This window comes from Panthera onca, chromosome D1 (genome assembly GCF_046562875.1).
Source record: "Panthera onca isolate mPanOnc1 chromosome D1, mPanOnc1 haplotype 2, whole genome shotgun sequence".
NCBI classification, from domain to species: Eukaryota; Metazoa; Chordata; class Mammalia; order Carnivora; family Felidae; genus Panthera; species Panthera onca.
Window position 1 is genome coordinate 26,869,385 of NC_138348.1, and position 15,111 is coordinate 26,884,495.

Below are 15,111 nucleotides of genomic sequence, written 5' to 3' on the forward strand. Positions count from 1 at the left end.
ATTTCTCGTGCCTCAGTCTTCTCATCTGTAAGGTGGAGATAGCAATAACGCCTACCTCATAGAATTGTTGCAAGGGTAACTTGTTAATATATATGAAGTGTTTGGGACACAGTCAGGCACAGGATAAGCACACACATGCGTTTAAAAATGGACTGGCGGGGCGCCTAGGTGGCTCAGTCGGTTGAGCGGCAGACTTCGGCTCAGGTCATGATCTCGCGGTCTGTGAGTTCAACCCCCACGTCGGGCTCTGTGCTGACAGCTTGGAGTCCGGAGCCTGTTTTGGATTCTGTGTCTCCCTCTCTCTGACCCTCCCCCATTCATGCTCTGTCTCTCTCTGTCTCAAAAATAAAATAAACATTAAAAAAAATTTAAAAATAAAAATGAAGGACTGGGGCGCCTGGGCGGCCCAATCATTTAAGCACCCAACTCTTGATTCCGGCTCAGGTCATGATCCCAGGGTCGTGAGATCAAGCCCCACATTGGGCTCAGCACTCAGCGTGGAGCTTGCTTGGGATTCTCTCTCCCTCTCTCTCTCCCCCTCCCCCACTCAAGCTCTCTTCCTAAAAAATAAATAAATGAAAACGAAGGACTACTTTCAGTTTGGGAAGATGAGAAAGTGGTGTTTTCACCACAGGCAGTGGTGATGCACAATAATGTGAATGTACTTAATGCTACCCAACTCTACACTTGAAAAGGGTTAAAATGGTAAATTTTAGGTCTATTTTACCACAGTAAAAACAAAACAAAACAAAACTGAAGGGTTAACCGAAGTGATCACCAATAAGATTGCCGATGGGGCTGAAATCCAACAGCCGTACATAAAAAGACTGAGGCCCCTGCATTTCCATCAGTGTAACAAGGGGATGGACCAGGTCTTTGCTAGAACCCTTGCCAGAAGCTTCTCTGATTCCTGCACCACAGATGCAGCCTTCTTCTCCCACCACCCGTTGAGAAAATATAAAGTCCCACCAAGGCATGAGGCCAGTGAAGACAAGATACCCTCCAGGAGTGACCGAGCTCCCAAATACTCCCGGCTTTGGAGTTGCCACCTGCCCGCCCTGGATTCCAGAAGTTGCTGAATGTCTCTGACCTCCCAAAGGTGGTCAGAGAAGCTGGATGTGAAAGGGTAGCAGAGCGCTTCCCCAGGCACTGCGTGGGCCCTGGAGGCCCTGGCTCTCCCACCGGTGGGAGGAGTGACCAGCAGGGCCTCTCTCCGTCCTTTCTCACCCAGAGAGGTGACGCGTCCGTCTGAGTGTCTGCAGCCCTCTCTGAGAAGGATGCAGCACGTTCACCTCTGGACACGACCCTGCAAACTTCCTGTACTCCGTGGCCAGTGAGACCTCTCTGCAGCCTCAGAGGAAGCTCCATCTTGAATTCGCAGTTGTCCCAATGGCAGCTCCCTGTTCGAGTCTGGCTGACGCTCTCACTGACCACCAGCACCGTGACCTTGGCAGGTTTTTTTTCTAACGTCTCTGGGATATACTTTCCCAGTTGGAACGGCCTTTGCCTCTTAGGGTTGGCAGGACGGATAGTCCACATAGAAAGCGTTTCGTCAAACGCCAGGCACTTGGGAGGTGCTCACCGTTGCCAGGAACACCTCACGGTCCTGCTCCTCTCTTCAGTTTTCACAGTGAACAAAAGCAACAAAGGTCTCCTTCTCATCCGTTCCGATTCAGAGTTTGACAGCTTCGATACTTGGAGACCAAAGGGAAAGAAAAGGAGAAAGAAAGGGTGTGCCCACCGGACGAACGATGTCTACAAGAGGGCAGAGAGGAATGATCAACTCAGTCCGGAAAACCAGCTGTTTTCACAACCTTTTCAAATGGCTTTAGCAGACAGCAGCTGAATTTGTGCCCTCCCCGCGCTAACCACAAAGGGTCTGACCTGCTCTTCGAAGCACGCCTTCTGTGTGGGGAGTGGATGGTCACAGATTGCAACATACCCTAGAGTTTCATTCACTCGCACTGGCGTTCCCTCCTGCTCCCTTAAACTAAAGGACTGCAAATACTGGACAATTTTATCCAAGCGTGGCAGGCGTGCTGCATATATTTTACAAGCATACGAGACTTCGTAAAAGATTTCCCCGCTCAAGCGCTGACGAGCCACGGAGTATCCTGGCCCCGCGCTGAGCTTCTGGCACTCCATCTTGAACCTCCCCACACGCCCACACGCCACCCTCCCGCTGTTTGGCGGGGTCGCCACACCACCAGGCAGTACCCCCTCTGCTCTGGATTCTGGTTTATACTTTGTCGGCAGCAGCGGTTTCTAGATCGGGGCAGTTCTGGGGGTTCCTGAGAGGTCCCTCGGGGACCTCAGGTGACAGTTGAGAAGGCCAGGCTCTGGCTCCCCCTCCCATCCCCACGCACCTTAAAGACAGTACAGCACGGTGGTCGCTAAGCCTCAGGTGTAGGCGTGGAAGTACACGTACCCGACCTACTGCTGGCTCCGCTGCCTACTCACTATGTGACCTGACAAAGGGATTTCACCTCTCTGTGCCTTACTTTCTTGGTTTACTTTGTAAAATGGGTGATGTGATCTAGGACCTGGTGGCACAGTGTGGACGATACCACGGGCACAAAGAGTCCGGTATGCTAACTGGTACATCCTAACACTCGTGCGTCAACTATTGTTACACCGGGGGAAATTTTATTTACATTTTTTTGATGTTTTTACTTATTTTTGACACAGAGAGAGGAGGAGCTGGGGAGGGGCGGGGAAAGATGGAGACAGAAACTGAGGCAGGCTCTGTGCTGACCGCAGAGGGCCCGACACGGGGCTCAAACTCGTGAGCCATGAGATCATGACCTGAGCCGAAGTTGGATGCTCAGCTGACTTAGCCACCCAGGCGCCCCTGAGAAATTTTACTTAAAGAAAGAACTTTATCTGAAAAGGTGCAAAACCTTTTGAATATTAATACCCGGAAGATCAGGGAGAGAGGCATGTGGGTCCCATGTGGGCTTTTCTAAGCAAGATTCATGTGCTGGGTATAGAAGTCTGAGAGTGCACGCAAAATAGAGTCTAAGAATTTCTAAGTCAAAACCAGATAAATAAGCAAAATCCACTGAAAAGTGGGAGATGAGCCCGTGGCAGTGATCACAACCCCACGAGCACCCCCTAGAGACAGACCTCAGCACTCACCACCGCTACCCTATCTGGCACACACCTGAGCCTCCTGGGCAGCTGTGGCCTCAGGACCACTCAGGGCTGGCTGCTCCCTGTCCCTTCCTAGCCCCACATGCCCCAGGCCACAGCCCTTTGTTGATAGCCACCAGCCCTTCCAGTGTTTTTCCCATCCAGTTTCTTATGCTGCTACGGGCTTCCCTCCCATTCCACCATCTCATGGTCTAAATCATTGCACAGCCTTGGAAGGAATGCTAAGAAGGGCTCTTGGATGGAGTTAGACCATCTCTGGGAGGAAACCTGGAAACAATTTATCATTTCAGGCTTCCCCCCTCATAAAGTCCTTCCTTTCGGTGACAAAGCCACAATTGATGGTGCCCCCGTGCTACCCAGTCCACTCACCGGCTCTCTTCAGTGCAGCCCCAGGCAAAAAACTTTCCCAACTCCCTATGCTAATAAATCATGCTAATTATGGTCCAGGCTGTCTAACTCGGGCCTCCTCTGACCCAGACTGTCTGCCTCCCCACGCCGAGCCCTGGGCTTGCTTTGTTCTGCTTCTCCTCACCTAGACTGAAGCTCTGGTAAGGAAGACCTCATTTCCCTGAGAACAAACACAGTCCCAAAATAGTAACAAATTACAGGTGGCTTCCATTGAAGGCTTACTGCCGTCCAGATAACTGGGCTAAGTTCTTTACAGGCATTTCTTTTCCTTTTCACAGCAAACCTTCTAAGAGGTAGGCACTATTATTATTCTTGTTTTACAGAAGGAAGCTGGGGTCCAGAGAGGTTAGGAAGTTAGGACTGCACAGCTAATATGCTGAAGAGTCAGGACTGCAAATCAGGAAGGTCCGTGCCGCAGCTCAAACTCAGCTAATCCACACAAATCCCTTCCAGGTCTTTTTCTTCAGGTCCCTTCCACATCAGGTTAGTTGACGGGACAGTTAGAATGGAGGATGGGAACAAGGGTCTGATTGAATCCAGGAGCTGGCAGGTTCATTTAGCTTCACAAACCTTCTCATCGAAGTTCCCCGATCAGCAGAGGAGAAAGACCAAGTTCTCCTACAAAGGATCTGGGAACATAACTCAAAGCTCGAAGTTCAAACTATTTTTATAGTCTGCAGATTTCACATTGTGTTGCATAGCAAAGAAAAGTCAAAATCTCCCCCCACCTAGATTTTTGCTTTAAGTGAGGCTCCAAAATAATGAATAGTGTTGGCTCCAGAATTTCTATGTAGGAAAGGCTTGGGGGCAGCAATTCATGTGGAAGAGATGGCAAAGGGACTCACCTAGATTTTTTTTTTAAGAGCACTTGGCGTAAGATTGAGAAGCCAGCAGGTGTCTGTAACAAAGCATGGAAGTAGTGGATTAATGGACCCACTCTCTGGCATTACCATTGGAGATGCCCAGACATTAATCATGTGGGTCCCCTTACCCTTGGCACCCTCTGTGGGGATTTAGCCCCTGCCCCTCCACCCCAGTGGGGAAGCATGGGTCTCATGTGCATCCTGAACATCAAGCATTTTACAAAACCACACAGTGTCCCCACATTTTGGACAGCATTGGTTGCCTAACTCCTGCTGGCAATTCAAGGACAAATTAGCTTGCTTTATAGTATAACTTCCTTTGTTTTCATAAAGAAAATAAACCCAAGTCTCTGGAAAGGAACAAAGCTGCCGACCTACACACACACACAGACACACACAGAGAACCTATTAGAAGTATTTGAGGAAATACAATCAAAGTAGTGCTATGGGTAGCCCCAGTACTAACAAGTATAAATGGATGTTATTTAATGAGCACTTACTACATAAACGCCTGCCTCTCTTCTAAGTGCCTTCCATGGACATTCGCTGCTGACCATGTGGGCATGTGAGTGTGCCAGCCCAGCTCTACAAGCTTAAGTCTTCCCTCTGAGTTTAAATATACCGCAGGTTATAGCATCACTTGTGAGAACTACCCCCCAACCACCACCAGAATTGCTGAAAACTCCCTTAGCTGCTCAGTTCTTCCTCCCAGCGTAGCTGGCCCTTGAACAAATGTCCTGACCCACTTCCAACTTCAAAGTTGCTGGCTGAGTCTGATGCTTAATAGTGGCCTGTGGACATTTAGATTAAGTCTTCCAGGCAGGAGATGTCATTTGCACACATAGGCAGAAGGGCTTATGCTCAGCTTCCCCAAAGAGTTTTGATTACTTTATAAATGCTAGATGCATTGAGAAAAACGCTTTGTATTTCCAGACAACACAACCTATTAAAGATAATATATTCTGTGGGTGCATTACCCTTTCCTTTCTTAAAATTTACTTTTAATTTATTTTTAAATTTTTTAAATGTTTATTTATTTTTGAGAAAGAGAGAGACAGAGAGACAAAGCATGAGCAGAGGAGGGGCAGAGAGAGAGGGAGACACAGAATCCGAAGCAGGCTCCAGGCTCTGAGCCATCAGCACAGACCCCAATGCAAGGCTCAAGCCTAAGAACTGTGAGATCATGACCTAAGCTGAAGTCAGACATTCAACTGACATTACGGTTTTTTTGTTTTTTGTTTTCAGTTCACACCATTTAATGTTTATTTATTTTGGAGAGAGAGAGCACAGTTGGGGGAGGGACAGAGAGAGAGGGAGACACAGAATCTGAAGCAGGCTCCAGGCCCTGAGCTGTCAGCACAGAGCCCAACGCGGGGCTGGAACTCGTGAACCTCGAGATCATGACCTGGGGTGAAGTCAGATGCTTAACCCACTGAGCCATCCAGGGGCCCCACCCTTTCTTTTATTTGCCCTGAGTTCATGTCTTTCAGGTGGCAAAAGAGTCTTCTTCATGCCATTCTAAAGACTGTAAATCTGGTCATCATCAGTCTCTCGTCCTCTTTCTGATTTTTTAAACCTTTTTAAACTAAATTTTATACATGTATGATATTATACATATATACGTAAATTTCACATTATCTTATATTTTACATATTACACGTTAGACATAAATTTTTTATGTATAGCATACCATACACACACACACACACACACACACACACACACACGTGTGTGTGTGTGTGTGTATAATTATCATGTGCGTTTATGCCTTCAGTATGCCTTCGTCCAAATCTTTTTTAGTCAGTCTTTGAGATGTGTCCGACTGGGTCCTCCTCAATCGAGGACAGTGAGGCATGATGTGATGCAAGATGGAAGAGTTGATGTGGACCTAACTCCTTTACTGACTACCCACATGGCCTTAGTAGAGTCACATAGCCTCCCAGAATCTCCTTTTTCTCAACTATAAAGTGGGGACAATAATCCTTGGTCATTCAGCCAGTCAGTTCCACTCACTGAGCATCCACAGCGGGGTAGGCCAGGCCGCGTGCACTCCTGGCTCAGGGTGAGCAAAGCAGAGCTGGCCAGCCATGTGGAGTTCAACGCTTGGGGGGGGGGGGGGGGGGGCGGCGGCGGTGGTTAGGCATGAATCCTTCTGAGAAGGACACCTGAGGGGGCTGTGCGGATGTGGGAAGTCTCCCTGAGATGGGGGAGTGAGCTGTGGTCTTGAGGATGAGCAAGAATTAGTTAGGAGACGGTAGATGGAGACCTTGTTCTGGCCCAGGAGCAATCCTGAGGGAGCCACAGGGGAGAGGGTGAGGAGGGGCCAGAGGAAGCAGGCCTTCCTCACCTCTGTCAGCCTCATCGCTGCACCCCTCTAGTGAGGACAGGACCATGGAAACACACGGCAACCAGAAAGCGCCCCATGATGCTGACTCTCTTTGCCCTCTGTGTAGTGAGAACAGCCGTTTTCCTCTCAGCTCCGGGGGCTGTGGGAAGGCCTTCCCTGAAGAGAGCCCGCCATGCTTGGCTCTGGCTCTGGCTTTTCTCCAGGGGGAGCCGCACACAAAGGCTGCTCTGTGGGTGAGCTTCAAAGGAGCGAGCTGAGGGGAACAGAGCCTGCCAGCAACACCTCCTCGTGTCAGTGCCCACCCCCACCCAAGCATTTCTCCGAATCCTCCAGGCCCTTTAGCATCCAGAAACAACATGGCCCTCTTCACGTGCCAAAGAAAATAACAAGGGGGTGGAAGTGGAAAGAGGAGGGAATGGAGACTTGGCGAAACCTTTCCACGGAAAGAAATAAACTGTATCCTCCAACTGTTGCACACCGATAGCCATCTCCGTTGGGGACTCAGCTAGGGACCAAGGGTGGAAGAATTTCAAGGCTCATAAACATCCCTCATCAGCATACCAGGAATGTCAAAGGCCCCCGAGGTTTACTCAAGCCAGAAATCAGTAGATGAAAGCACAGACCAGACAGGGGAATGGCCGCCCTATTTTCCCAGTAGACCCTATTGGCCCCAAGGTGCCCCTCATGGGCTAGTGGGCGGGCCGCAGCCAGCGACCAGCAAGCAAGAAGTGAGGCGGCCTCCTCGTTCTCCTCACCCACCAGGTAGAGGCAACAACATTGATCTCGACCATCTTGACAGACTACCGACCCTTTATCCACATGTATATAAAATTCTGATTACAAACTTAAATGAAAACAAATCTATTGTTTAAGTTGACCACCCCTCAATCCACTCCATGGTAGGGAAAGAGATTTCTGGAAGGGCTCTGAGTTTTAGGGGGAGCCTCAGTTTCCCCCTCTGTGAAGTAGCCTGATCATTCCTATTTGGGAGGATTTGAGGCACTTGAGAAGCTGACACACCAGGGGTGCTTGAGGAGCTCCTGAAGGAGCAAGACTCCTGACAGGCAGCAAACATCTCTCTTGCCTTGCATTGGAAGCTCCATAGATTCACTGGGGACAGTGGCAGCAAATGCAGCATTTACCAGGGAGTCAGAATAGCCTCATTGACATTTGCTGTGGAGTCTAACTCTGAGTGACACTTTCTGTCGTCGACACAGCCCGAGCCAGTCACTGTGCCATCCTCTACATTCTGCCTTTCTCCTCACTTTTTCCACACTCGTCTGCCACCCTTTTCTCCTGGCATTGGGACAGAGCTGTTGAGCACCCAGTCTCTGTTCCAAGCCAAGCATGGCCCCTTCCCAGCCTCCCAGACAAGATGGTGCCCACTTCTCTCTGGGTTTGTACGGGGCTCCTCTGACGGAGTGACGGGGCTCTGGCCTCAGGATAGAAAAGCATCATCAAAACCACAGAAGCAACAATACAATCAACTCCCCCACGTCTCTCTTCCCCAGAGGAGCCCGCTAAGGTGATCCAAGCTCTGTCGGACTGCGGGCAATGTCTCACCAGCTCGAACCCTCGGCCCTAGATGACCAGAAACAGCGCATGAACCAACAGCTAGTGTTGGCAACTGTTGTAAGAGCAGAGGGAATCAAATCAGCTTCAGATTGTGTCTGGCACACAGTCAGCATTTAATAACTATTGAGCTGTTGATCGTTTTCTAGGCGCTACACAGCCTACATACATTAACTCCAAATGGCATCACAGCCCTGTGAGTTGGGCATATTATACCTATTTTACAGATGAGGAAACTGAGGCTTGAATGTCTATGGACCCCGCCCAAGTCACAAGCAGCCAAACTAGGGTTGGAACCCGGGCTCGTCAGGCCCCAAAGAGTGTGCTCTTGATAACCTGTTGTCTGAAACCGAACCACTGAAGGGCCTTGTTCTCCCCTTCTCCGCTACTTCTCCTCTTTCTAAGCATCGAGACTAGGTCCAGGCACTCCCAAGCCATGACTGGGTTTCTCACCCGTCATCCTCTCGCCTGCCCCGACATCCACCTGTAAGATCCAGTCTCTTCTGGTTTTTGCAGTGGAGTAGGTAACCTGGGCCCCAGAGCACCCCAAAGCCAGAGGCTCTTTTAACTCACAGCAGAGGGGTGGGGGTGTTAACACAACCGAAGCCTCCTTCGGGGGCCCTCTAGAGGCTTCCCTGGGGGCGGCTGTCCCTCACTTCCCTCTCTTCTGGCGTAGCCTGCGACTCTTACTGGACGTCCGTCCACCCCGAGTACTGGACCAAGCGCCACGTCTGGGAATGGCTCCAGTTCTGCTGTGACCAGTACAAGCTGGATGCCAACTGCATTTCCTTCTGCCACTTCAACATCAGCGGCCCGCAGCTGTGCAGCATGACTCAGGAGGAGTTCACCGAGGCGGCCGGCCTCTGTGGGGAGTACCTCTACTTCATCCTCCAGAACATCCGCTCGCAAGGTCAGTGTCCAGAGGGCCGGGCCTCCAGGGGAGGGGCCCGGGACTGGGACCGAATGACCCCACGATGTGACTCACACGGCAAAATCTCATTCACTGGAACTCTCTGTTCACTAACATCCCCGTCACCAAAACCTCTCGATACCTGGAAGTTCTAGTTTGCTAGGATTAGAGATCGTAGGTCAGAGGGAGCAAGTTAAGGGGAAGCAAGTTGAGTGCTTTTTTTATACGAGAAGAAAAACTAAAAAGACATTCAGGAACCAGATACAACAAAACAATGTATTATGTTAATTAAGATTTGCAACCATAAACCATGGAAGAAGAGGTTTCTGCTTGACTTTTCATTAAGCAGAAGGAGGAGAAAGTTAACTAGACCCTTTCCCTTCCCATTTCCTGAGGAGTCCGATTCATTGACATTTCGTGATCACTTTCCTAACGGTCAAGGAGAAACAGCCAGAAGGTGGCGTCAGTGGCATTCTTTAACATTTCAACAGGCCCTGCGAGAGCAGAATGTTGAACAGGTGTTTTAAAACTGGATAGGTTTCTTTTTGAGAACGTATAATTCTGTATCCCCATGTCACAGATAAAGGAACTATGGTCCCAAGCTATTAAGTGACTTCTCCGATGTCATACAGCAAACAGGGTTAATTCATGGAAAATCAATAGAAAGCAAAGGCTTTGAGTTCAGAAAGACCTGTGTTCCAATCCTGACTCCAACACTTTGGAGCCATAGGTCCTCTGGCAAAGGGCTTGCCAACTCTCTGGATTTCCATTGCCTCGTCTGTACCCTGGGATAATAATACACCTTCACTGGTGACAGGTTTCAGTGAAACATTGCCTGGAGCAGCAGAAAAAAGGGTAAATGCAATAAATGGCAGCTGGGTTTTTTTTTTGTCATTATGAATATAACCAAGGGGAAGAAATTTTTAAAAATAAAGGAAATATATTTCAGCTCAATTTTAAGAAAAGACATTTCTAAAGGTTAGCACCTTTTTTTGGGAAGACTGCTTCAGAATATACTCAAGGTAGGAAGCTCCCCATCACTGGAGATAATCAAGCAGTCTAATAGCTCCCTGATCGATGGGGGTGCTGGGGCAGTGATTCCTTTCTGGGCAGAAAACCACAGAAGACCTTCCAACTCTAAGAATTCTTTGCTTTCCCCTTTCTCTCCCCAATCATGAGTGCCTGAGGGCGGGCGAGCTGTAGATGTTGGCCCTGGGGCACTGCTCAGCTTCTGTCCTGGGAGCCACAACCCATCGGGGGCAGGGAAGGGACAAAGAGACCTGCTGTCCATTGTTGTCCAGTCCTGGCTTCTTTAGCAAGTGACAGTGCCCTGCCAGGAGCAGTGGTCTGGGCGTAGAGTGGGCCCTCCCTGAAAAGGGGAAAGTCTGAGTAAATCACAGCAGCTCAGAGTAGAGCTCCAGGCTCCAGCACCTTCTGAGGGAACCTGTTTGCATGAAAACCCCTGGGCCACAGAGAGGGAGGTGTCCCATCCAGGAAGAGGATGCAGCTTGGCATTGCCGGCCTTAGCCAAACATCGTGTCCATCAAGTTTGTCCCCAGGCCCCCAGCAGCCACTGTGCTGGGGTCTCTTCACATGGGTACCTCCCTTCCCTGACACATGTTACAACCCCAAATCCCTATTCCTGGTGCCAGTGCCTCAGGGTCGGTGCAAAACAAGCCCAAAACAATTGTTTTTCAAACAGACCATATTTGGCTCCTTCTTATTCTGAGGAATCCCTGGAGTCACAAAGCCAACTCTAACGGGGGAATTTCAGGCCAGCAACGTTCTTCAAGCAGGAATGTGTGCTGTGTATTGTGAACTGAAGTACACATATTGTGACCAGACTTCACAGTGGCCCAATTTGCCTGGGACACATCGTTTTCACCTATTATCCCAGAGTAGTTGTTACTAGCACTGTCTTTCATTCTCAAAAGTGCCTGCATTTGGATAATAAATTAATTATATGGTGATCTGGTTATTATCTAGTTTAGGCCTTCTATTACTGCACAGATTAGGACTCTGGCAGAATAGGACACAGAAGGGCCGCCTGGGTGGTTCAGTCGGTTAAACGTCCAACTTCAGCTCAGGTCATGATCTCCTGGTTTGTGAGTTCAAGCCTCCTGTTGGGCTCTGTGCTGACAGCTCTGAGCCGGGAGCTTGCTTCAAATTCTGTGTCTCCTTCTCTCTTTCTGTCCCTCCCCTGCTCGCGCTCTGTCTCTCTCTCAAAAATAAACACTAAAAAAAAATTTTTTTTGAAAAAAAAAAAAAAAGAATAGGACACAAAACAAGTACGTTTTGACAGCGGGAGGAGCTATGGGGCAGCGTAGGACCCAGCGTGCTGTCCGGTTCGGAGGTATCTCAGTAAGATTTAAGGGCCTGGAAACCCGGGGACGCTGGTTGCTGGAAGATGAGGTCAGCAAGGAGTGCGGGGGCCACAGTGGAGGTGGAGTGGGTCCCTCATCGGTTAATCCTCTATCCTGTGCTCTGGTGGCCCTGTGGGCAGAGCGGACCGTGGTGTCCCGGCCGAGCAGAACCCATCAGAAAATGGCACTAGGAATAAACAGTCCCAAATGTGCCCTGTCCCGGCCTCCTGAGTCAGTGGAAGTTGGTGCTCACTGGCCACCAAGCTAGGACAGAGGTGTCCTTTTTCCTGTACTGCTACATGGTAACTTGATTGGAAACTCCAAATTCACCCCCAACTCACCCCATGCTTCAGAGGAGCAAACCAAGGCCCCAACATGGCCCCCCAAATCCTTGTTAAAGCCTCTCAGCGGGCCTCGCACTTCTTTGGGCCTCCTGCATCCATTTTCCCCTGTGACCAGAACGTAGCAGGCATTTAAATCCCCAGAGGATTAGAGGCTACATCATAGACCACAGACCCTGAGAGCGGAAGGGGGACTCAGCGGTGGCTTTGTCACCTGTGGCCAGTGAGGAACACGAGCCTGGAGACTGAGTGACTGGCAAGGTCCCACTGGGGTCAGTGACAAGGTCCAGCTCAGAGTCCAGGCCCGCTTGGAAATCCTAGAGGCTGCTGGAATGCATGGCCCTGGGGCCCTCTCCAGGAGGCCTTTAAAAACCAGGAGACTGTCATCTCCCAAGGATGGCTTCAGGGTGGCCCAATTAGCGCCAGGTGGTCTCCAAGATTCTTTCTGAAATAAAACTACCCCACAGAGAGGACAGCTGTCCCCCCTTCTCCCCGCACCCCCTCTCCTGGCCAGGGAACCCAGGATCACGGTGCGGTTTGTGGACTTCTTTTTCTTTCCTAGGTTACTCCTTCTTTAATGACACAGAAGAGACCAAGGCTGCCATCAAAGACTGTAAGTAACCAAGTTCAAGCTGCCCAAGGCTGTGCTGAGGCTGCTGTTGGGCACGGGGGCTTGATGGTCCTTTTGTGACCACGTTGAAAAGCTGATGACCTAGAAACGGTCACAGACCAGGAGAAGACAGCAGGGAGAAATGTGGTGGGCAGAGCACGGGGCTTGGATTTATGGATTCCTTGCCCTCCCCAGCCTCAGTGTCCCTATCTGTAAAATGGAGTGGCCCTCGCCAGGTCGTGGTGAGTTGGAGAAACAGTGCACATGAAGTGGCTGGCAGATGCCAGCGACGTGGACGCTCCAAACACTGGTATCTGTGAGCAATAATCATCATAATTACTAGCCATGGGGGCCTTGTAGCTGCTAATGTCTCTCAAGATCTGAGCTCACTAAGCAGTTTTCAGTTACAAAGGGATGGAGGACCTACAAGAGCCCTATTGATTCTGAAAACTAACCCTCACAGTTTCACTTTTGCAGACGGAGGTTTAGGAAAGGGAACTTTGGAGCTTTCTTTTTAATTTTTTAATGTTTTATTTATTTTTAAGACAGAGAGAGACACAGCATGAGTGGGGATGGGGCAGAGAGAGAGAGCGAGACACAGAATCTGAAGCAGGCTCCAGGCTCTGAGCTGTCAGCACAGAGCCTGATGCAGGACTTGAACCCATGAACTGCGAGATCATAACCTGAGCCGAAGTTGGACGCTTAACTGACTGAGCCCCCCAGGCGCCCCTGGAGCTTTCATTTTTTTAAAGGCGATGATGGTTATTACTTTTAGTTGCCAAGTCCCACACAATGGCCCTGGCTTAGGAACTAAGAGGAGATGTGGGTGCTGGGTCCTGGGCAGGCCCCTTCCCTCCATAGACTTCGCTCCTTCATCTACAGAGACAGGACAGAGCATATGGGTACTGCTGAGGCCTCTGAGGGGCAGACACAGACAGATGGGTTCTTATGACTTATTGTTCCTGTTCTGAAAGTCCCAAGCAATCAACTGAGGATTCAGGTTATCTGGTTAATGAAGGGGTTTTTTTTAATTAATTTTTTAATGTTTATTTATTTGTGAGGAGAGAGAGAGAGAGAGACAGAATTCAAGCAGTGGAGGGGCAGAGAGAGAGGGAGACACAGAATCTGAAGCAGGCTCCAGGCTCTGAGCTGTCAGCACAGAGCCTGATGCAGGACTTGAACCCATGAACTGCGAGATCATAACCTGAGCCGAAGTCAGGCACTTAGCCGACTGAGCCACCCAGCTGCCTCATGAAGGGTTTTTTCATTCAGAGTTTTAGTGCAGGAATAGCTGCATCCATGAACCACATTCTGTAGGCTTACAGAGGCCCGAGGTGCCCCATGGACCCCAGTGGACCTCACAAGAGCAGCTCTGCTTTCCGTGAGGCGTCCCTGCATTCAGGCCTCAGAGCATAGCCTCATCCCTCTCTGGGAACAAAGCTCCCCAGCTCCACTAGAATCCTTCCGCAGCAGTCTGCAGGGTGCAAACCCAGCTGTCTCCACCCAGCCCAGGCCAGGAGAAGCCCCTGGAAGAAATGAGCCTACTGAGGCCCAGGGGCAGGCACCTGCTGTATTCCTAAGCAGCAATGAGTCTGACCTGCCTGACCCTTTCTCAGGGGTCAGTGTCTCTACCTATAAATGGGTGTCTTTTTGCCAACCTGCCTTCCTCACAGCTAGGAAGAGATAGCGTGTCGTAAGTTCTTTAGAAGAAGTTGTTACATGAGTATACAACTAGCCCCAATTAGAGTCATTGCTATTATAATAATAATGGCAGTTAGCATTTACTGAGTGCTTACAAAGAGCTGGGCCCCGTGCTAGAATCTTTATAGACATTGTTTTAGGTAATCTTCTCAATAACACTGTAAGACAAAACCTAGTACCACATAGGAACTAAAGCTTAGAGGTTAAAGGTTAGGAAGGTGAGCAGCCCAGGTGTGTCTAAATCTGAAGCCCTTAACCCCTACTCTCCTACCCATTCCTTTCTTTCCCTTTTTTTTTTTAATTTTTAAGTTTTTTTTAATTTAATCCCCCAGGCACCCCTTTTATTTCCCTTTTCATTCATTCATTCAACAAATATTTATTGAACACCTACTATGAGCCAGGCCCAGGCACTTACTATGTGCCATGGCTGCACTGATGAGGATAACTTTGGTCTTGCCTTCATAAAGCAAGAGAGGGAGAGAGACATTAAACAAATAATCCCCATAATAAATATGTGATGACTAAGTATGACGATATCGCAAAGGAAAAAGACAGGGTGTGTGTGATGGAGGAAAGATTGTATTTAAATTAGGGACCAGGGAAGACTTCCTGGAAGAAGAGATATTTTACATTAAACCTAAAGGATGAAAGTTAGCCAGGAAAAGAAGGAAGAAAAGGGTCCAGGGAATGAGTGGCAAGTGCAAAGGCCCTGGAGCAGGATCAATTTTGGAGCCCTTGAGGAAGAATCAAAAAAAGGCTAGAAATTTTCACACTAGGAGGCTCAATATGGTAACCACTAGCCACAGGTGGCTATTAAATTTAAATAAAATTAAGTAAAGTTAA

General features: G+C 49.3%; 1 protein-coding gene across 2 annotated transcripts in view; it reads left to right on the top strand.

Moving 5' to 3' along the window:
• Nucleotides 1–15,111, top strand: part of ELF5 (E74 like ETS transcription factor 5) — a 33,746-nt gene that overhangs the window by 8,981 nt on the left and 9,654 nt on the right. For both annotated transcript variants that reach the window (XM_060606325.3, XM_081790287.1), the window contains exons 3-4: nucleotides 9,020–9,253; nucleotides 12,520–12,570. In XM_060606325.3, the coding sequence (XP_060462308.1) occupies nucleotides 9,020–9,253; nucleotides 12,520–12,570 (285 nt within the window). The remainder of the gene's footprint in view (nucleotides 1–9,019; nucleotides 9,254–12,519; nucleotides 12,571–15,111) is intronic.